The sequence below is a fragment of the Diabrotica virgifera genome, chromosome 10 (assembly GCF_917563875.1).
Source record: "Diabrotica virgifera virgifera chromosome 10, PGI_DIABVI_V3a".
Lineage (NCBI taxonomy): Eukaryota > Metazoa > Arthropoda > Insecta > Coleoptera > Chrysomelidae > Diabrotica > Diabrotica virgifera.
The window spans coordinates 110,071,405-110,094,209 of NC_065452.1; the positions used below are offsets into that span (position 1 = coordinate 110,071,405).

A 22,805-nucleotide genomic window follows, 5' to 3' on the forward strand; every position below is an offset into this window, starting at 1 on the left:
CTGAATAGTTTTTTAAAACATTAAAACAACTAGACATTTGGTAACTATCTGGTAAATTTTATAAAAGAAAGCACACAGTCATTTAGACCAAAATTGATGATATGCAAAGATAACGACGGAGAACTACTAACAGAGAAGTAAAAATTTATAAGGAGATGGAAAGAATACTTCGAAGACAACCTAAATGCAGACAATGAAAATGAACAAAATGAAACTAAATGCAATAAAGGTTCATTAATATGGACCAAGGAGCAAATGCCGGAGGAACGAGAAAAGAAGTAATACCAGAATTATAGACCAATTACATTGCTACACGTAGTATACAAAATTCTGAGAATATAATTTAAGGACACTACTGAATTTATATGCACATATTATTAGGATAAAAAGAGTAAATGAAGCACAAAACAAGAGACAATGAAGATGGAGAAAGAGACATTTGAAATGATTAATGGGAACGTGAAGAAAGAAATAAATATACAGAGTGGGCCGCATAAAAGAGTCCACCTCGATATTTGTCAGTATTTATTAGATTTTAGGGAAATGACGAAACAGGTCGATTTTTGATCTAAGGGGACACATTTTTGCGGTACATAATCTGTCATTTGTCAACGCCCTCCCTTCCACTTCCCCCACCCCTTATTTTTACATAGGGAATAGGGATCGTGTGCTAGCTCATTTGAAAGGTTATTCAATTCTCTATTCAGTAATATTAACATTGACATAATTATTTGTACAGGGCGTCCAAGAAAAATTATTTTGAATTAAATTAATTGACACAAAAAGAAGAATGTATGTAATTTATTTAATTTAAAATATATTCTACTGCTGTCACAAAACAGAAAAAAGTTTTTTGATAAATAAACCTTCCTTTTCGCTTAATTTCAATGTTCAAGCTGCCACCCATTTGCCTCTTGGTAGGTTGAATATTGAATTTAATCAACAAACAATGTTTATTTATGAAATAAACATTTTTTTTCTATTTTCTGTCAACAGTAGAATGTAGTCTGAGTTAAATAAATTACATAGAGGAAAGTAACAAAATATGGAATAGTGCCCTAATATGGAATTCTTTGATTTCTCCAAAAATATAAGTTGGAAGCGCATTATAAGACCATCCTCTATTTCAGTCGCTCTCTTTATTATCGTATTCACACCTCTGTCAGATGCGCGAACGATACGTGTCTGATAGGCGCGTTTTGATTTATCGTCTCGCAGAAAATTTCAAAGGTTAATATATTAAACGAGTATTATTGGTTATTATGCATGAATACAGACTTGTTATGCTATTGCATATATCATTAGTACCTTTATTTTGATATTTTATGACCTTCTGTAATTAAAACATTACGACTTGAAAAAATGTTGATACTAGTTTGAACTAATGTACAAATCCAAATATGGACAGTCGTTGGTGCCTAATTATGGAATAGTGGATTAAGTGTAAGTGGGCTCATTATGATTGTGCTGGTCCAGAGTTTCATGCATGGATCTGTGATGTCTGCAAGTGAATTAAGCTACTTCTTTCATTTTTCACGATTTTCTTATTTAAATTTATTAGATCTCAGATGTTTCTGTCTATTTTTGTTATTGATATGTTGGTTTATGCCTATATTCCATATATGGGTACCTATTCCATATTTGGTTAATCATTTGGGATTTTGTTTTTTTGTTCGATTTTTTTTGTTAATTAAGATAGTTAATAGAAGGCTTTTAATTACTACATAAAAATGTATGACTGATGTGTCATAACATTAAATTGTTTTCATTTCTATAAAGGTATTATTTTATATCCCCAAAACAAAATGGTATTCCATAATTGGCGACTTTCCTCTACATTCTTCTTTTTGTGTCAATTAATTTAATTCAAAATCATTTTTCTTGGACACCCTGTACAAATAATTATGTCAATGTTAATATTACTAAATAAAGAATTAAATAACCTTTCAAATAAGCTAGCATACGACTCCTATTCCCTATTTAAAAATAAGGAGTGGGGGATGTGGAAGGGTGGGGGTTGACAAATGACAGATCTATGTACCGTAAAAATGTGTCCCCCTTAGATCAAAAATCGACCTGTTTCTTCATTTCCTTAAAATATAATACTGCCAAATATCGGGGTGGACTCTTTTCTTTGGCCCACACTGTATAAGGAACTGTTTCTTAAGCGGTATATAAGGATGAAGGATATAGGATTAAAAATAACAATTTAACCACAAGGAGGGCATAAAAGTTAAAGTTAATAATAATGTTATATTATAATAGGTAAAATTAACTAGTTAAAAATGAACTTAGAATCAAGCCTGTTGATCCATTAACCCATACATATATTTAGTAAAAGCGTAAAATATTTAAAACAAATAATTGCACATTAATCCCTAAATTTGGAATGATGTTAGAAAACTTATTTAAATTTTATTTGAGGAACTAAAATTGAATTAATAAGGATCATGCTGAAAATGTTTAAAAATCTAAAGAATATACGTAAGACATTTTACGTAGCAAAAATATATATTATGGTTAATATAAAACTAAAAAATCACGATAAAACATGAAGAAAGTCTTGACGTAGTGATGCAAATACTGGCCAGTTTTCTAATATTTATACCACTTAAGAATAATTCATATCTACATTCATATAATTATTTTACTGTTAATCACTACATGTCTTGAACGGATTTTTATTATAATTTTAAGATTTAGTATGGCTTTAGTTTCGTATTTTCGTACTTACAATCAACTATAATCTAATTTACAAGAACATATTAGAAGGTAGGGCTAATAAAATAAACGTGTTCAAAAAACATTTAAACACATAAAAGATAAAGAGTTGACAACTGCAATTGTTGGATATTGATTATTTAAAGAAAGTTTACGAATTTCTTTAAATGCTCGATATTTCAAACTTTTCAGCATAATACTCTTTAATTTTAAATAGGTTAGAACGAACATATTAGTACTTAACATAAAAAACAAATATTACTATTGAAAATAGTATTTAAACAAATCAGTCCAATGATACGAGTATTTCCAAGATAGGAAGCACCTAATACTTTTAATAATGTAAGTAACCATGACACATTTACAAACATTTAGATTGAACAATGATTTTTCCACTTTCATCATACTCTTGTTTGGAAACCCATAGTTGTTGGAATGATCCCAATGAACTGAGAATCGACCCCCCAGTCCAAGCTCCAAACCTGCGTTCTGAGGCTCCAGGAGCACTGATTATTTTCAGCCGCATACTCTGAAAATAAAGGGAGCTCTTTATTTAATAGTCTTAACAAGTGAGTTTTTCAGCCAGCTATATTTACTTTACTTTAAAATCTAGTTAATTCGTAGGTCAAATCAAAAGAGTGCTACATGGGTGGCCCCATAAGTACTTAGCCTCTCCACCCGATGGCGCCACTATCGTAAGAGAAATTTATTGTACAGTAAAATCTTTACCGACCACCTGTCAAAATCGGCCATCTGTAATAACGGCAATTTTCAAAATTCCCTAAACCAATTATATGTAGATACCCTTATTATTGACCTGGTATTTACGGCCACCTGTATAAAACGGTCGTGGCCAAATAATCATATATTTTTAAACCCCATTTCATAGAAGTTTACCTGTTATTATCGGCCACAATATTTTTGTCTAATTGTTGATGGAAATACTTAATACTTACTATTTATTACCTATCGTATCTGCCTAAAAGGTGTAACATTTTTTATATAATACGATTAGTTAATAATTAATTTACCACTAGTACTCATTACGGATACGCCTATGGCCGTTTCAGTAAATAACTACCCTTGGCTAAATTTACTATCATAACGGTACTGGCAAATTTGTTGTCGGTATGACAAACGCAAATAACTGAGTCTATTAATATAAACGGGACCATTTTTTTATTACAGCTTTACCAAAACACAATGTTTTGGAAATAAACCCAAAGTCCCTTATTTTATATGGTTCTCGCTATTGTTATCTGTTTCGTATATAAACCTCCCAAGGAGTTCACTACTAAAATTCCGTTAGGTATTCCATCCTATTCAAAGCAGTATGGTATTGCAATGTTTTATGGTCACTTTCCGTTTTAGTTATATTTCAAAGGAGCCCTCTTGGCTGAATAACTTTCCCTTCTGAAAACAACCGTTAGGTATTTTGACTTCATTTTGCGGTATCTGTATGATGTGCGGTTACTTTACCTAAAAAGGCAAATAGGTCAGTTCTTTTTGAGAAATCTAACTTTTTTTGAGAGGGGACATACTCCCACCTTTTTTTAGAGAAAAAGCATCGCAAAGATTGCGAAAGAGACTTGGCGGCTGAATGGCTGGAAGTATAGACGTGTGTCTCTAGAGTACCGTATATCTTATCTACCATCTACCTTATCTACAATATATCTTATCTGAGTGATATTCACTCTCTTATCGTATCTGTAATTGGATCTAACATCCGATTAGATTATTACCAAATAACTTCAGTGCTTGCTTACTAGTTAAAGTAAATTCAGTGCAAATTAAGAGGCAGAGTAACTGTAAGTGTCTTAATTATACTACCTACAACTATTTCCAAAAATAGAGCAATCTATGGGCTATCTACCTCAAACATATCTTCATCTGTGGTTAAGGCTAACCTCCGATGAATCTCATCAGCGATTTCATCAATAGAATCAATCTTTTATTCATTAATAAAACTTTTCATTATCAAAACTAAGTACAAACATTCACTAATTCATTAATAGCTGTGCGATTGGCTTTTTGTTTATAAAACCAAGTGCGGGGTGGTTTTTGATTTTTTAACAGTAAACGTTTGTTAACTTTGTATGCTTGGCATTTAATTTTATTATATCTTTGTACTTTATATTTTCTATCAATCATTAAGTTTACCATATCAGTTATCTCGAGATAAGCCCTAAACCAGTAAAGAGAGATTTCTCATTATAGATGCTTGATTTGTTTTTTTAATTCATAACCAGGCTCTCTTTACTGTGTTTTTAATTGTGCATGTTTTGTTACAATATGATACTTTTATTTATCCTATCATAATTATTGTTTATTTCTAACTGTACACAACACATTAATTGTTGGTGCAGTTTTGATTGGTGTATATTGTTTTCTCTTTATTTCTTGTGTTTTTTTTTTGACTCGCCCTTCTGGTGAGCCATGTGTTTAATATATTGTTTTTTATTTATTTCACTAGTTTTATTTGTCTACTCATAATAAATTCCCTGATAAGAAATTACCGCTAAATATTTACTAATTAACTGTCTATATATTTTCTTGTATTTGGTCTCAGAACCTCATTATCTTTCCTTACCTACCTGTTTTCGTTTCTAAGGTTTCTTAATTTTCCCCTTGCAACCCCAAAAAGTTAAGCGCCCTGTATCTCTTCTCTTATCTTAGGTAATTTTACCTATCTATCTTTTTATCTGTTTCTCTCTCTTCTCTAATCTACCTTCTCTTGTCTTATCTTTACCTATTTCTTCTATTGACTCCCTTCCACGTTCCAAAAGCTAGTTTCGAACCCACGACTCGCTTTCCACCTACCATCTGGCTGCCGTCGCAGTGTCTCCACTGGTGACCTTTCTAGCACCATCCAAAAAAGGTTTCCGAGGTTACAAAGGGATTAAATAACCTGCATAATTATGGTCGGTCGTCACAAGGTTATTAAAGTTCTATAACCATATTATGTCGTAAAAGAAAAAACGTTTGTCGCTGAGAGACAAAATAAATACAATCGCTGAGAAAGTGAAAAGTATGGTTTAAGTTAGAAAAGTTGGCCGAAAAATGTGGGGTTGTAAAAACTCAAATTATCACACGATATTATATATAACAATAAAAGTGAGTTGAAAAATTCTTTAAAAAAGCTTAACATCTGTTTCGTTCGTAGTATAATACCTAATGTAATTTTGTTTTATAATAGTAGGTATATTAAAGTAGTTTTATTAGTTTCCGTTTATGTATAGAATTATATTTGCTGCCATTAATAAAATAAACAAAGTTCCAATTATCTTTTATGTATTTGTGGACTACAAATCCTGACAATAGCGACCACCTTTCTATATCGGCCAATGTTCTTTCATTTTTAGTAGCCGTTATTGACAGGTTTTACTGTATAATACATTCTTGTAGACGGCCTACGTTAAAATCCCGGCCGAATCAGATTCTTAGGCTAAGGCCAGATACGCGACAATTTACGGCGCCGTAAGAGCCGTAAAATGAATAGCGAAAATGGGTCCCACCACGGTGAGAGTAGTGGATGGCCAGACTGAACTGTAAAATATCGCGCAGCAACATCGAACGGACCCATCTTTGGGGTCGTGTCGAAAACAAATGGATCTGGTCCAAATTTGTAGCTCATCTCGCCACATCAACGACCAAAACGTTGTATTTACCCCTCGCGACACGCGCCGTAATTTACATCCCCATCTGGCCATGCTTTTTACAGCGATTCCTGCTATTACGGCGCCGTAAATTATCGCGTGTCTGGACTTACGCTTAATTTTCTTTTGACCGCTCGTGGAAGCGAGCGTGTCTGGGGATTTCAGAAAAATTAGAACAAACAAATAAATTAGAGGATTCGGCAACGTGGCATTGGAACGCAAATAAAGTGTTTAAATTTACTCCTGCATTTTCCCCGAATATCGCGTGGTGTAGAGAAATTTAAATACAAAGCAAGTGCGAAACGTAAATTATAAAAGTGAAGACGTTTTATTGTGACAAAAAAAGCGGAAATAGACAAACATAAACAGAACAGCGTTTTTTATAAGGTAACTATTGTGGTTGATAAATACATAATAAACATTGTAACACTACAAAAAGCTAAGTGGTCAAGCAGATAAGAAAACCAGTATACCAGAGGCGAAGTTCTGCTTGAATTTTAAACAGTGTTGCCGGATTTAAAATAAAAAGAACAATCTACAGAAAATAAAAATAAGTATACTTTTGAAAAATAAGAATGGACGTGATACGGAAGAATGGGCATTCAACAAAAGTAAAAAAATACACAGGCCACCCAACCACGATGATAACAAACCAGAAAAAATACTAGAGGGTCTAAATATGTTAACAATGGAAATTAAAGAACTACGAGAAGGTCAAAAAGAGTACAGAGCTGAAATCAAGGAGCTGAGACAAGAAAATGAGAAGCTGAAGCAAGAAAGCAAAGAAACCAAACAAAAAATGGAAGAGTTGGAAATGAAAATAGATAAAATGGAAAAAGATAAAAGACGAAATAACATAATACTACAAGGAATAGAAATAAAAACAGAAGACCAAAATGTAATAAAGAGTAATGTAGAAGATTTTTTCAAGACACCCTAAAAATTAAAACAAAGGTAAAGAATGCCAAGAAAATTGGAAACAAAAACTGCCTAATTGAGCTCTTTAATGGAACGGATAAAGAGACAGTAATGAAAAACAAAAGTAAGCTGAAAGAGATTAGAGAAAAACGGATATATATTAACGATGATATGGACAAAGCGGAACGGGCGATCCAAGGAAAAATCAGAATAAGGGCTAAAGAAGCCAAAGCACAAGGAAAAAATGTCAAAGTAGGCTTTCAAAGAATCAAAATAAAAGACGATGTATGGATATGGAATAAACACGTAGAGCAACTAGAAAAAATGGAACAGCAAAGAGGAAACCAAAAAAACTAAACGACGGAAAGGAAACGGTAGCAACAACGACAATGAACAAGGGGACGATTTGGATTAAAGACAAGAAAATGAAAACTAACTTGGGAACATGGAACGTAAGAGAGGTACTTATGAAACAGGAAAACTTAAAGAATTAATCAGAGAAATAAAAAATATAAAATAGACATATTAGCTTTACAAGAAACAAAACAGTTAGACACAGAAATAGTAGAAATAGAGGATATAGTATTTTTTTAAAAGTGGGGGGAATAACAGAATGTTAGGAACAGGCTTTATCATACAGAAAAACTGGAAAACCAGAGTGATGAATTTCAAGCCGATATCATATAGAATGTGCACAATCAGGTTAAAAGGGAACCAACGAAACATAAGCATAATAAATGTACATGCACCAACAGAAGACGCCACAGAAGAAGATAAAGATGCATACTATGAACAACTAGAGAGAGAATATGACAAATTACCAGGATTTGATATCAAAATAGTAATGAGAGACTGCAATGCTAAAGTGGGAAAAGAGGATATATATGAAAATGTAACAGGAAAATACAGTAAACACGATATATCAAATGATAACGGTCAAAGAATTATAGGTTTTGCATCGGAAAGACAAATGGTTATAAAAAGCACACAACAACACAAAAAAGATATATATAAAGGAACATGGATTTCCCCGGATAAAAAGACAATAAATCAAATAGACCACATATTAATAGAGAGGAAGCACGCCCAAAATATAATAAATATAAAAAGCATGAGAGGAGCGGAATGTGACTCAGATCACTTTTTGGTAAGAGGTTATAAAATGAATGCGAATATAAAGAAAGACAATCAAACGGATAGAGAAATCAAAAAACAATTCAACACAGCATTACTAAAAGATAGTACGACACAGAAGAAGTACGAAGAATGAATATCCAACAGACTAAACGAAGAACCAGAAACACAATACCCGAAGAAAAGTGGGAAAGCATAAAAGAAGTAGTTTTAAACGCCAGTAAAGAAACATTAATTAAAGCTAATAGAAAACAAAAAGCAAAAGAATTGTATGATGAGGAATGTCAGAAAAGAGCAGAAGAAATTAGAAAAATAAGAATAAAAATCCTAACACATAATAGTGATATTAGCACACAACAATATAGAGAATTGAGGAGAATGATGAAGAGAACATGCAGAAATAAAAAAAGAAAATACAACGAAGAAAAACTCAAAGTGATAGAGGAGAAATTCCAAAAAAAAGGAAATAAGATCCTTTTACCAGGAAACAAGAAAAATGGAAAGAGGATATAAGAAACCTAACCCATATAATATGAAAAATGAGGAAGGAATATTAATAAATGAACCAGGGGAAATAATGAGAAATTGGCAAAATTACTTTACACATCTTCTAAATAAAAACGAAGAAGAAGGGGGAACAATTCAGGAAATTGAAGATGACCATAGAGTAATAGAAACACCTACGAGGGAAGAAATAGAAAATGAAATAAGGGGACTAAAAAACAATAAAAGCCCAGGAATATCAGAAATGTCGGCGGAAATGATAAAGGCAGGAGGAAAAAGACTACACAAAGAATTACATAACCTGATAAAAAGCGTATGGGAAACAGAAAGAATGCCAGGAGAGTGGGCCATAGCAAGGATATGCCCCATACATAAAAAAGGTGACACAATGAGATGTGAAAATTATAGAGGTATCGCGCTGTTAGAAGTCATTTACAAAATCTTGACAAACATCATAAGAAAAAAGCTAAATCAATACACGGAAAAGATATTGGGCGAATATCAGGCAGGATTTAGAGGCAATAGGTCGACGACAGACCAAATATTTGCATTAAAAGAAATTCAGACTACGTGCTACGAACATAAAATAGCAGTATACGTTCTGTTCGTTGACTTTAAACAGGCCTACGATACGGTAAAGCGGCAACAAATGTACGAATTAATGAAAGAGATGGGCATACCAAGTAAAATCGTCAGGATGGTAAAAATGACTATGGATAACACCACAAACGAAATAGCCTGGAAGGGGCATAAATCAAATAATTTTGAAACAAAGGAAGGTTTAAGACAAGGAGACCCACTATCAACGACTCTTTTTAATGTAATACTGGAAGGAATAATTAGAAAAAGTAAAATAAACACACAGGAAACGATTTTTAAAAATGGTCATCAATGTATAGCATTCGCAGACGATCTAACACTATTAACGACAAGTAAGACAGAGCTAAAAAAATTAATGAGAAATATAATAAAAGAAGCAAAAAAGTTTGATCTCCTCATAAATATGGAAAAGACAAAATACATGATAATGGGAGAAACAGATAAAGAAAAAGAGGACAATTTCACATTGGAGATAGAAGGAGAAAATTCATGCTCGTTTAAGAGTTTCAGAATTTACTTATCTGGGTGTAAAAATAGATGAAAAGGGACATGGGGAAGGCGAGATAAAAGCAAGAATAGCAAAAGGAAACAAAAAGTATGGGGCACTGCGATCATTAATGAAATCAAAATGTGTCCCAAGAAAAACAAAAATAAGAATCTACAAAACCGTCATCAGACCTACAGCTACATATGCATGTGAAACACGGGTGCTTAAAAAATCAGAAATAGACCTTTTAGAAAGATGGGAACGAAAAATACAAAGAGCAATATATGGAGGCGTGAAAATAGATGTTCAATGGAGAAGAAGAAATAATAAGGAACTTGAAGAACTCTATACGAACCAAAAATAACGACGGCAATTAAAGCACAGAGAATCCGATATTTAGGACACATTGAAAGAATGGGAAGGGAAAGAATGCCAAAAATGGTACTATCACGTAAGCCAATCCAAAAAAGAATAGGTAGACCAAGAAGGAGATGGATAGAGAGCATATATGAAGACTTACAAAAGAGTAATATTGTGAACTGGAAAGAAAAAGCTTTGGACAGAAAACAATGGAAGGAAGTGGTCAAGAAATGTATGGAAAGACTATAGGGAATATTAAGTGTTTTATATAAATGAATGTTTTATTGTATATAGTATAGTAGTATAGAATATAGTGTTATAAATATATAATGTAATAGTAATTGTACGAAAAAAAATTAAATCTTTCAGTCCTAGGTCTTCAAGGCCTGTTGAGCTTAATAAATAATAAATAAATTAGAACAAATTAGAACAAGAGCAATATCGGCCGGTGATTCGATTGTTGTTTTTGGAAGGGGAACCGCACAGTGAAATCAAGGAACGCTTAAATGCTATGTACGGTGACTCTTCTCCTTCGATGGCGACCGACAAAAATTGGTTTATCCAGTTTCAACGTGGCCACACGTCAATTTTTGATAAGTCACGTCCAGGTGTCGTGTCGTGCCACCTGGATAGGAAAAAAAACCAAGATCGTCTATTGGCAGACCGTCACATGGAGATTCGCGAGATAGCTGAGACAGTAGACATCTCAAAAGATTGCGTGAGTCATATCGTGCATGAAATTTTGGGCATGAGAAAGCTGTCGGCGCGATGGGTGCCGCGTTTTTGCACTCCTGGCCGAAACACTGGCACACTGACCAACAAGTGCCACCATGAGACTACTTCAGAGCAATGACTAAGGCCGTTTAAGCGTAATCTGAAGAAGTTTCTATATTAGGGATGCGGTTGTTGACAAATCACCGGTTTTTTTCACCTACGGTTTAACCTGGCGGTTATAACCGGTCAAAAAAATCGGTTATTCCAAATGTCCGGTTATTCCAAATAGACCGGTTTTCGGTCTTTTAGTCAATAGCCAATCGGTTACATTAAATGTATGTTATATTATAACCTCCTAAGTCCATAGGTCCAGCCAGCTGGACAATGTTTACTAATTTATTACACGGTGACTATTCGGGTTGGGCATCGCTGCGTCCTATATTACAGCATATTGAACTTCCTATTTATCAGTCAAATTTACTCGTTTGAAAAATTTGACAATAGCGTCTACCTCGGTAGTTTGTTGTTACATGTGGTGAAATTTTTTAAGTTATGATGATGGCTCCACAAAAATACAGTAAGTTGTAGTGTTTTTCTGTACATTACAATATTGATTGTTTTTAATGTATGTTACTTGATGACTGGACGTATTTGTTTTAAATATATTGTTAAGATATGTAAAATTTGAATTAATATGGTTTCGATCTTAATATTTTAGAAAAGTTAAAACATATAATAAAAATATACCAAAATTCATTTCGAAGAAATGAAAGTCAATTATCTTTGGATGGCCGTAGGTAAACAAAATTTAAATAGGGATTAAGTATTTTCTTTGTACAGTTAGTATGATAAGAAAGTGGTTATGTGTTTGGACAATGAGACCGGGTTTCCCAAATGGACTTTTGCGGCGAGGGAATAATTGTATTTAGAAATTTAAATGAATGTAATCTTTGTTTAGATATTAAGAAAGGAAAAAAAAACCGATTGGCATGTAATTAGTTTTAGGAAATTTCTAATGGTAGGGAAAATTGGTGTTTGTTATCTGAAAGGTAGATGGGGATAAAATTGAGGAACTCGGATTGGTGAAGAAGGAAAAAGGAGGGGCTAGGTATGAAGAATGGGAGTTTAGCGAAATGTTAGAGGGTGGAAGAAGAGTCAGTTGTTAAATGATCGTTAAGTCGACTAGTGGTGATCTCTAAGAGTCTCCTGAAGTAGTAAGGCAGATAAGTGAATAGTTGTGAGTTTGTTGAAATAAGTGTCCTGACGGAAGCTCATCACGTAAAGCATTGTAAGTTATATTGTTCTACTTATATTCCAAGAGTCACCGTTGCATGCCGGAACGAGAAATAGATTCAGTTTATCGAGAGGAGAAAAGGCTATCATTGTTTTTTGAAAGATACGTGCATCTGTAGGGGGTCATTAATGACAATAGGCTTGCAATAATTTGTTGCGAGATTGCTGACTACATAGGGGGCTGCTAAGAGTAAATTGTAGGCGACCAGAGACAAGAATTTGGACAACTCATCATCCGAGAGACAGTTTTATTTTTTTTGTAGAATTATTCATAACGCAAATTTCAATAAGTACTTTAGATAGTGGTAGGGTTATTTCAATAATCAGAATAGGAGATATTATTTTTAGAGGATATTTTGAGGGTGAATTTATTTCAATAGATGCTTTTGTACCATATATGTGTTTTATTCCGTTAATCTTTGACCTTATTTATCATATGTAAAGCAAAGGAGATATTGAAGCACGAGAATATAAAACCCTGAGATTAGAGCATTAAATAGTGTGATTAAATCATAAGTGCATCATTAAAATTAAATTTAATTAATTAGTTAATTATCTAATCAAGTGCTTTGAGCACACCGATCTTTGAATATCACATTAACTGGAGCCCAGAACGTGGTGGCTTAAAAATATCGCAGCTTTGCATTTGATGGTAGGGAAAGAGATAAGGAATAACTACAGGTGATCCAGAGATAATTTGACAATTTTTCCAGGTGTAAAAATAATTTTGATTTATGGATTGATCGTAGGTATTGGATATTTACTGCCATTGAATTATTTGATTTTTTTTTACCAATCGTACATTTGATATTTATTTTGAAATTTACTGATTGCATATTTGATATTTGTGGCGAAAATTTATTAAATTTGGGGAGAAATATTTGTCGTGTTCTGCAACTTATAGAGTGTTGTAAAATTTCACATTTGGCGGGGACAAAGAAAACAGTAACGAAAAGAAACAACATGTCGACCACAAGGAGGCAAAGCAAAATGCAAGAAAACAGAGAAGAGGAAAAAATTGTTGAAGAAGGATTGGATAATGAAGGAGATACAACGATTATGGAGAGAAAAGAACAGGAATTAACAGGAATAGAGAAACTATTGCAACTGATGCAACTCCAGTCACAACAAATGGATAGAAATCAACAGGAAACAAAAAGGACAATGCAAGAAAATCAACAGGAATCAAAACGAGCCATGGAAGAAACACAAAGAGAAATATCACAGAGAATAGAACAGAAATTGGAAGAGAATGATGGCAAATTGAAAAAGCGTTTGGAAAAATATGAAAATGAAATGAAAGCCTGTTTAGAAAAAGTTAGAGAAGAAACAGAAAGGAAACTGGAGATGCAACGAGAAGAAATAGAAACTAAAATGAAGGATATTAAGAATGTGCAGAAGATGGAATTAGAACAGTTAGAAAGCAAATTTGAAAATGCAATACAAGAAGACAGGCGAGAAATAGAAGAAAAATTTAAGCAAAACGAAAAACAAATTGCGGAACTCAAGAATCAACAGAATTGTGGAGAAAGAAGGGAAATGATTATCCATGGTACAAGCGACGCGAAAATACAATTTGGCGGGGATATTAGAAAAACACACCCAGTACCATTTGTTAAAAATTTGAGAACCAAATTGCAACATATTAGATATTTTGACGACTGCAAAGAAACAATTAGAAACCATCTGAAAGAAGGAGCAGCGTTATGGTATGAAAGTAAAGAAGATGAGTTTGAAAATTGGACAGATTTCGAAAATAAATTTCTCAACTATTTCTGGGGGAAAGTTAAACAGAGGGAAATCAACCAAGAGCTACAGAATGGAAGATATCACGAGAAAATGGGAATATCGGAGGAAAGATATGCTTTGCAGATATATAACAATTCCAAATATCTAGACTACAAATACTCTACCGAACAACTGGTAGAAATGATAAGCAGACATTTCGAAGAAACGCTGGAGGACCACGTGATTTTGAGAAACTATCAAGATATTGATAGTTTGTGCCAATTCCTTCAAGTAAGGGAAGCAAAACGAAGAGAAATGCGAAACAGAAGACAACATGAACAATATAATGGACCGGCAAGAAGGTATCAATCAAATTATGACCAGAGAAACCGACATGCCCAATCAACAAACGAAGATAGGCCGAGAGAATACCAAAATTACAATAGACAACAAAATTATGATAACAGGAATCACGCAAAAAATAGAACATATGAAAATCACAACAGAAACAGAGATGCACAAAATCCTCCGACTAGGAATACGAACGAACAAAGGGACGGTAGAAACAATCAGAATTTCCAACGACAAAATAGAAGGGAGATGAATCATGTAACAATAGAAAACGAGGAAGAAGATATATGCAATGAATCCAGACAGGATTTTCAATAAAGCATCCACTGAACAAACATAAACAACTCTCCGGTATATTTTGTCATCCGAGAGAGTTTATACAGTTGGCGGGAAATGAAAGACAAAGTTCTAATTCCAATTTAATATTCTTAGATGCATTTATAAAACATAAAGCGATTAAAATTTTGATTGATTCTGGATCGGAGATATCGTTAATCAATAAGAAACTAGTAAAAGAATTAAATTTGGACAGATTTGTGTACAAAATTCCTAGGGTTGTTTTAGTGGGTGCAAACAACAAAAAATTGACGACAGTAAATGAAGGTTTGGGAGTGCGGATCAGAGTGGGAGACAAATACTATATTATGCAATGTGTGGTGATCGAAGATTTAAACCATGATATGGGGTGTAATGCTAGTTCGCCTCCATGTGGTGCACCCTGGGTAACGCTAAATGAACTAGTAAAAATTTGGCGGCAGACGAACGAAAAACAAAAACAATATCCTGCCAACATCACAGATCACAAACAGAAATCTTATCTATACGTAAACATACGATGGGAACAAATAAAGGTTCTTCTCAGAACCAACTGACTAGAGATCTCGGACCGTGTATCCGAGTCTGTCACCTTAACATCGAGGGCATAAGCCAGGCAAAATGCCAAGTGTTGCAAAAAATCCTACACGATAACGACATTGACCTGGTTGCCATACAAGAGACCCATACTGAAGACAAAGTCCAGCTTGATTTAAGGGGAAAGATACCTGGCTACGATTTACTGGGAGCCACCTATGATAAACATTACGGCGTCGCAACCTACATTCGCTGCAATATAGAAAATGGTTTCCTACTTTCTGCTTCCAATGAAAATAATATACATGAAGTAGTCACCAAGATTGGAGATATTACCGTAGTTAACATATACAAACCTCCAGCCACTACATGGAACCCAGAAGTGCTAAAGACTCATCCACATCCTACTATATACATCGGCGACTTCAACAGCCACCACGAAATGTGGAAGTACACCACGAATGATGAAAATGGGGAGGCACTAGTAGAATGGTCCGAAGAGCAAAACACATACCTAGTTTTTGATGCCAAAGACAGAGGAACATTTAAATCAGCTGCATGGAGAAAAGAATATAACCCAGACCTATGTTTTGTCTCAAAAGATACCAATGACAGACCACTAACAACTGCGAGAAGTGTCCTTGCAGACTTCCCACATACTCAACATCGTCCGGTGCTTATCACCATCGGAATATCAATTCCAATAATTAGATCATATCCTCGACCCAGGTGGAATCTTAGAAAAGCAAACTGGAAGAAATTCTCTGAACAACTAGACCGGACCTTGAGCTGGGTCCCTCCAACCAGCAAACATTATGAGAGGTTTGTGGGCGCAGTAATAAGCACTGCCAAGAAAACCATCCCTAGGGGGTATCGCAAAGAATATGTGCCTGGATGGACTGAAACATGTGAAGACTTATACACGAAGTTTCTCGAAAGTGGTGACCGAGAAATAGCCGATGAGCTTTTACACAACATCGATACAGCTAGACGCCAAAAATGGATAAAGACTGTCGAAAACCTTGACTTCAAAAAATCAAGCCGGCAGGCATGGTCCTTGTTGCGGAAAATTGGAGGAGCTAACCAGCTGGAATCCAGAGAGTCTAAAATGTCTCCTAACAAGGTTGCCTCCCATATAGTATCTCTATCCAGAGCTCCACGAGATCGAACACATACTACCAACGTGAAAAGAGACTTAAGGGCATTAAAACAAATGAACAGAACGAACTCCGAATATTCAGCAAGAATACTTATTTCTGAAATCACACATGCGCTGAAAGAAATGAAATCAGGTAAAGCACCTGGGTTTGATGGTATCCATCCAGAGTTCTTGATACACAGTGGTGCATACACGAAACAGTGGCTTGCAATGTTCTTTAATGATATACTTCAGTCAGGTAACATTCCTTTCTCACTTAAACGAACAAAGATAATTGCAATTCCGAAACCGGGCAAATCAAACGATAAGCCAGAAAACTACCGCCCCATAGCTCTACTCAGCATGGTATATAAACTATTAGAAAAGCTTCTCCTCAACAGAATTAGTCACAGGATACTAGAAAATGTCCCCATTGAACAAGCTGGCTTCCGCCCTCATCGAAGCTGTACGGACCAAGTGCTGTCATTAACAACTTTTATAGAAGCTAGTTTTCAAAAGAAACAAAAGACAGCAACAGTATTTATAGATCTAACAGCAGCATATGATACTGTTTGGAGACAGGGATTAATATATAAACTGGCCCGCATTATCCCCTGCAGAAAGATAATTAACCTCATTGACAACATGCTGACCAACAGAGCCTTCCAGGTTATAATGGGAAAGGAGACGAGTAGACAGATGAAACTTAACAATGGTCTTCCACAGGGTTCTGTCCTTGCCCCTTTACTTTTCAGCCTCTATATTGCTGACATGCCTGAAACCGAATCTCGGAAGTTTGGATATGCTGACGACTGGACCCTTGCAACAAGCCACCAATCTTTAGAAACTACAGAAATCACTCTCACGAATGACTTATCCATCCTCAGCGAATACCTTAAGAAATGGAGACTACAGCCAAGTACTACAAAAACTGAAGTATCAGCTTTTCATCTAAACAACAAGTTGGCAAACAGAGAATTGCGAGTGTATTTTAATAACAAGCTGTTAAAACACAATAAATACCCGAAATACCTTGGGGTTACTCTAGACAGAACGCTCACATTCAGAGAACACCTGACGAAAACAGCAGCAAAATTGAAAACACGCAACAATATAATACAGAGACTCTGCGGCACTACATGGGGGTCCACAGCATCAACATTAAGATCCTCTGCTCTTGGCCTGATATATCCGGTGGCAGAATACTGTGCTCCAGTGTGGCTAAATAGCAGGCATACCCACCTGGTCGACACCCAACTAAACCGTACTATGCGTATGATAACAGGCACAATTAAGCCCACCCCTACAATGTGGCTACCTACCCTTAGTAATATAGCACCACCCAACCTACGCCGCGAACATGCATTGGTTAAAGAATATAACAAAATAATGGACAGTCGCCAGCTTCTAGTTCACAACGACATCCCCGATATTCTTGGAAACCGTCTCCGATCCAGGTTACCCCCTCTACAATCTGCTCAAGCGCTGCAGCAATCCAACTTTGACTTAAATACCCGATGGAGAGAAGATTGGGAAAGTAGGACAGATCCGCATTACCATAGTCTACCGGACATCATAGGGAAACCTGGCGAATTTGAACGTCCCCGTAAGATTTGGGCAGCCCTTAATCGAATTCGAACAAACTGTGGAAGATGCGCCGACTCCCTCCACATATGGGGTAAACTCCCCTCGCCTTCTTGTGACTGCGGCGCTGCAAGACAGACGATCAGTCACATTGTTCAGGACTGCCCACGCAGAGCATACACAGGCGACCCTATAGACTTTGTAATGGCAACCGAAGGGTCAATCGAATATATAAAAAAATTGGACATCTGTTTGTGATGCATTGTATAATGCATAAATCTAACTATATTCTGTGATATACTTAAGCCATACGCTAAATAAAAAATAAAACCATGATATGATAGCGGGAATTGATGAATTGAGTGAAAAACACATCACCATAAATTTTTCGGAGAATAAACTGGAAATCAGAGCAGAACCAGACAACATAGAAGAAGAAACGGAAATAGAGAGGAAAATAATTGTTGAAAAGATAAATGAACAGGAAAAACATAAAGAAATCAATATGACTGTAGAGGAAAAACCGAAAGTACAAGAAAAAAATCAACCAGAAAAAAAAAGAAGGAAGAAAAAGAAGAAGAGTTCAAAAAGAAAGAAGGAAAACACGGTGGATACAAGAGAAAGACAGGAAATCGAAGATACGGAAGAATTGTCGGCAATCGACGATAAAACAGAAAGGAAGCAGGAAGAAAAGGAAGTTCTCATAAGAGAAATGAAAGCAGTAGAAACATGGTGCTCGGGATACCAAATGGAAATTGAAGATAAAAAAAAAACAGAAGAAGAAATAAAGGATGAGGACAGAGAAGAAATGGCAATAATGGACGAGAATCCAGAATTTTATGAAGAAATATTATGGACAGTGAACACATGCGAACAAAATGAGGATGAAAGAAAATTAAAATGTGGAAGTAGAGGAAGTAGAGAAGATTCTAGAAAATTATGGAGATTTGATTAATGAAGAAAGCCGAGTGGCTAAAAATTATGAACATTCTTTTAAAGTTAAAAACTTAGAAAATTTTAAATCCAAGACATATCCAATCCCGTATAAATACAGGCAAAGCGTCGGACAGGAAATTGAAAAAATGATCGAAGACAAGGTGATAGAAAGATGTGACTCTCCATATATCAACCCGATAGTATGCGTTAAAAAATCGAGTGGTGATTTGCGATTATGTTTAGATGCAAGAAACATTAATTCACACACAATCGCGCAATACGAAGCGCCTTTGAACATCGAAGCCATATTTGGACGAATCACAGGGTCACACATTTTTTCCAAAATCGATTTGAAACATAGTTTTTGGTTAATACCTTTGGCAGAGAAATGTCGAAATTATACCGCTTTTTCGATCGACGGAGTGGTATACCGATTTAGGGTGGTACCATTTGGCCTACAGAGTGCATGCGCTGCTTTGGTTCGCGCATTGAACACAATCTTAAATAGGCATGAAGAATTTGTTGTACATTACATAGATGATTTATTAATTTTCTCACCGGATATAACAAGCCATCTACGACATATTCACACTGTGCTAGAAGAACTGGATCAAGCGGGATTGAAATTAAATATTCAAAAGTGTCAGTTTTTCCAAAAGGAAATACTGTATTTAGGATTCAAATTAGACACAAAAGGGATTAGTCTTGCAGAAGATAGAATCGAAATTATAAATAACTACGCTAGGCCAACCAATTTAAAAACATTGCGGGGATTTTTGGGAATGGTAAACTATTTCAAAAAACTAATACCAGACATCAGCACAAAAGAAATACCGTTGATAGCATTACTTAAGAAAAATGTTAGGTGGAAATGGGGAACGGAACAAGAAATGGCTTTCAAAAATTTAAAAGGAGCTTTCTCCACAGCTGTAAGAGTACACCACCCAAGATATGATCAACCTTTCATTCTCCGGACCGATGCTTCCATAACAAAATTCGCAGGGGTGTTATCACAGATCCAAGACGATGTAGAGGTGCCAATCTGTTTTGTCTCCCGTGTAACCAAAACATATGAGAGAAAGTACAGCGTTACTGAATTAGAGTTCGCCAGTGTGTTATTTTGTGTAAATAAATTACGGTTTTACCTACTAGGGGCAAAATTCACCGTTGAAACAGACCATGCAGCTTTGGTACATATAATGAAAAATAGGCTGGTAAATAATAGAATTCATAGGGGCATTCTTTTACTTCAAGAGTATGATTTTGAATTTAAATATATCAAAGGAACTGACAATATCTTGGCTGATGCGTTGACGAGAGATGAACAATTCCGCAAAGAGGACCACAAAACTCTCCACGTTGGCATGAACATAATGAGAGAAGAAGCAGGCTTATTTTCTTTGGCTCAGATCAGGGAAAATCAGGAACAACTGGATGAAAGAGAAAAGCAAAGGGCCGAACAAGAAGATAACTTATATTTTAAGAGGGTCGATGGTAAAGAACTATATGTAATCACGGAACAGATGGCAAAAGAAGTTTTAGCAAAATTACACTGTGACAACGGACACATTGGAAGCAGGAAGGTGTGGCTTATGTTCAGGGAGAACTACATTTGTCGACAGGACTATACAATAGCCAAAGAGATGACTCGAAATTGCGAGACATGCCAAAAGTGTAAAAGTAAGAATTTCAAAAACGAAAACATCACAAAAAACGTCATAGCTCGGAAGAAACTGGATATTGTCGCCATTGATATGTTGAGCGATTTAATAACAACAACACAGAGGAATAAACACATATTAGTTATGGTGGATGTTTTCTCAAAGTATTTAAAACTGTACCCATGTAGAACCACGAAAGGAGCTGAAATACTTCGGAAGATAGACGATTTTATCGAAACAGTGGGAAGACCAGACAATATTTTGTTGGACAATGCGACATACTTTAGGAATGACCGTTTTAAAGGGGAATTAAGAGAGAGAGGCATAAATACAAAATTTGTAAGCATCCGACATCCACAGAGCAACCCATCAGAGCGTTTTATACAAGAAGTCACAAAATTTCTAAGAATTGCTGCGGAAGAACATCATCGACATTGGGACAGAAAAGTGTTTGAAATAGAGACGTATTTGAACTGTGCACCAAATACGGTTACCAAGGAGACGCCTTTATATGTAATGAAAGGAACAATGCCTACGAGACCGTGGGAAGACACCGCCCCCAGACAATACGAAGAAGTGATCGAGGTGGTTCAACGAAGATTGAGACGAAGTGGAGAGAAATATCTCCAAAGGCAAGAGAGGACCCGAAGAAGAAGGCCGGTTACATTCCAGAAAGGGGATAAAGTTTTAGTGAGGGCACTGAGGGTGTCCAATTTACAAAATGGTATTTGTGCTAAATTGATGCCGGTATTTGAAGGTCCATATAGGGTCAATACGGAAAATGGGGTAAATAGTTATGAATTAGCGCATATAGAGACAGGCAAGATACGGGGTATTTTTAACATTCACGACATTTATAAGTATCATGAGTAGAGTTTGGTAACATAATGGAATAATTTGATCCTAAAAAAAAACTTGTGTCATTTAAATAAATAACAGAATTTTTTCGGCAAATCAAATGGCGGGGAGTTGTTAAGATATGTAAAATTTGAATTAATATGGTTTCGATCTTAATATTTTAGAAAAGTTAAAACATATAATAAAAATATACCAAAATTCATTTCGAAGAAATGAAAGTCAATTATCTTTGGATGGCCGTAGGTAAACAAAATTTAAATAGGGATTAAGTATTTTCTTTGTACAGTTAGTATGATAAGAAAGTGGTTATGTGTTTGGACAATGAGACCGGGTTTCCCAAATGGACTTTTGCGGCGAGGGAATAATTGTATTTAGAAATTTAAATGAATGTAATCTTTGTTTAGATATTAAGAAAGGAAAAAAAAACCGATTGGCATGTAATTAGTTTTAGGAAATTTCTAATGGTAGGGAAAATTGGTGTTTGTTATCTGAAAGCTAGATGGGGATAAAATTGAGGAACTCGGATTGGTGAAGAAGGAAAAAGGAGGGGCTAGGTATGAAGAATGGGAGTTTAGCGAAATGTTAGAGGGTGGAAGAAGAGTCAGTTGTTAAATGATCGTTAAGTCGACTAGTGGTGATCTCTAAGAGTCTCCTGAAGTAGTAAGGCAGATAAGTGAATAGTTGTGAGTTTGTTGAAATAAGTGTCCTGACGGAAGCTCATCACGTAAAGCATTGTAAGTTATATTGTTCTACTTATATTCCAAGAGTCACCGTTGCATGCCGGAACGAGAAATAGATTCAGTTTATCGAGAGGAGAAAAGGCTAGCATTGTTTTTTGAAAGATACGTGCATCTGTAGGGGGTCATTAATGACAATAGGCTTGCAATAATTTGTTGCGAGATTGCTGACTACATAGGGGGCTGCTAAGAGTAAATTGTAGGCGACCAGAGACAAGAATTTGGACAACTCATCATCCGAGAGACAGTTTTATTTTTTTTGTAGAATTATTCATAACGCAAATTTCAATAAGTACTTTAGATAGTGGTAGGGTTATTTCAATAATCAGAATAGGAGATATTATTTTTAGAGGATATTTTGAGGGTGAATTTATTTCAATAGATGCTTTTGTACCATATATGTGTTTTATTCCGTTAATCTTTGACCTTATTTATCATATGTAAAGCAAAGGAGATATTGAAGCACGAGAATATAAAACCCTGAGATTAGAGCATTAAATAGTGTGATTAAATCATAAGTGCATCATTAAAATTAAATTTAATTAATTAGTTAATTATCTAATCAAGTGCTTT

The 22,805-nt window shown here is 35.1% G+C and overlaps 1 protein-coding gene across 1 annotated transcript in view; it reads right to left on the minus strand.

The window, feature by feature from the left end:
- Positions 1 to 1,749: 1,749 nt before the first annotated feature.
- LOC126893315 (actin-like protein 6B) overlaps positions 1,750 to 22,805 on the minus strand; it is a 61,813-nt gene continuing 40,757 nt past the window's right edge. Inside the window, exon 7 of the mRNA XM_050663356.1 lies at positions 1,750 to 3,250. Within this exon, the coding sequence (XP_050519313.1) occupies positions 3,083 to 3,250 (168 nt within the window). The 3' untranslated portion in view covers positions 1,750 to 3,082. The remainder of the gene's footprint in view (positions 3,251 to 22,805) is intronic.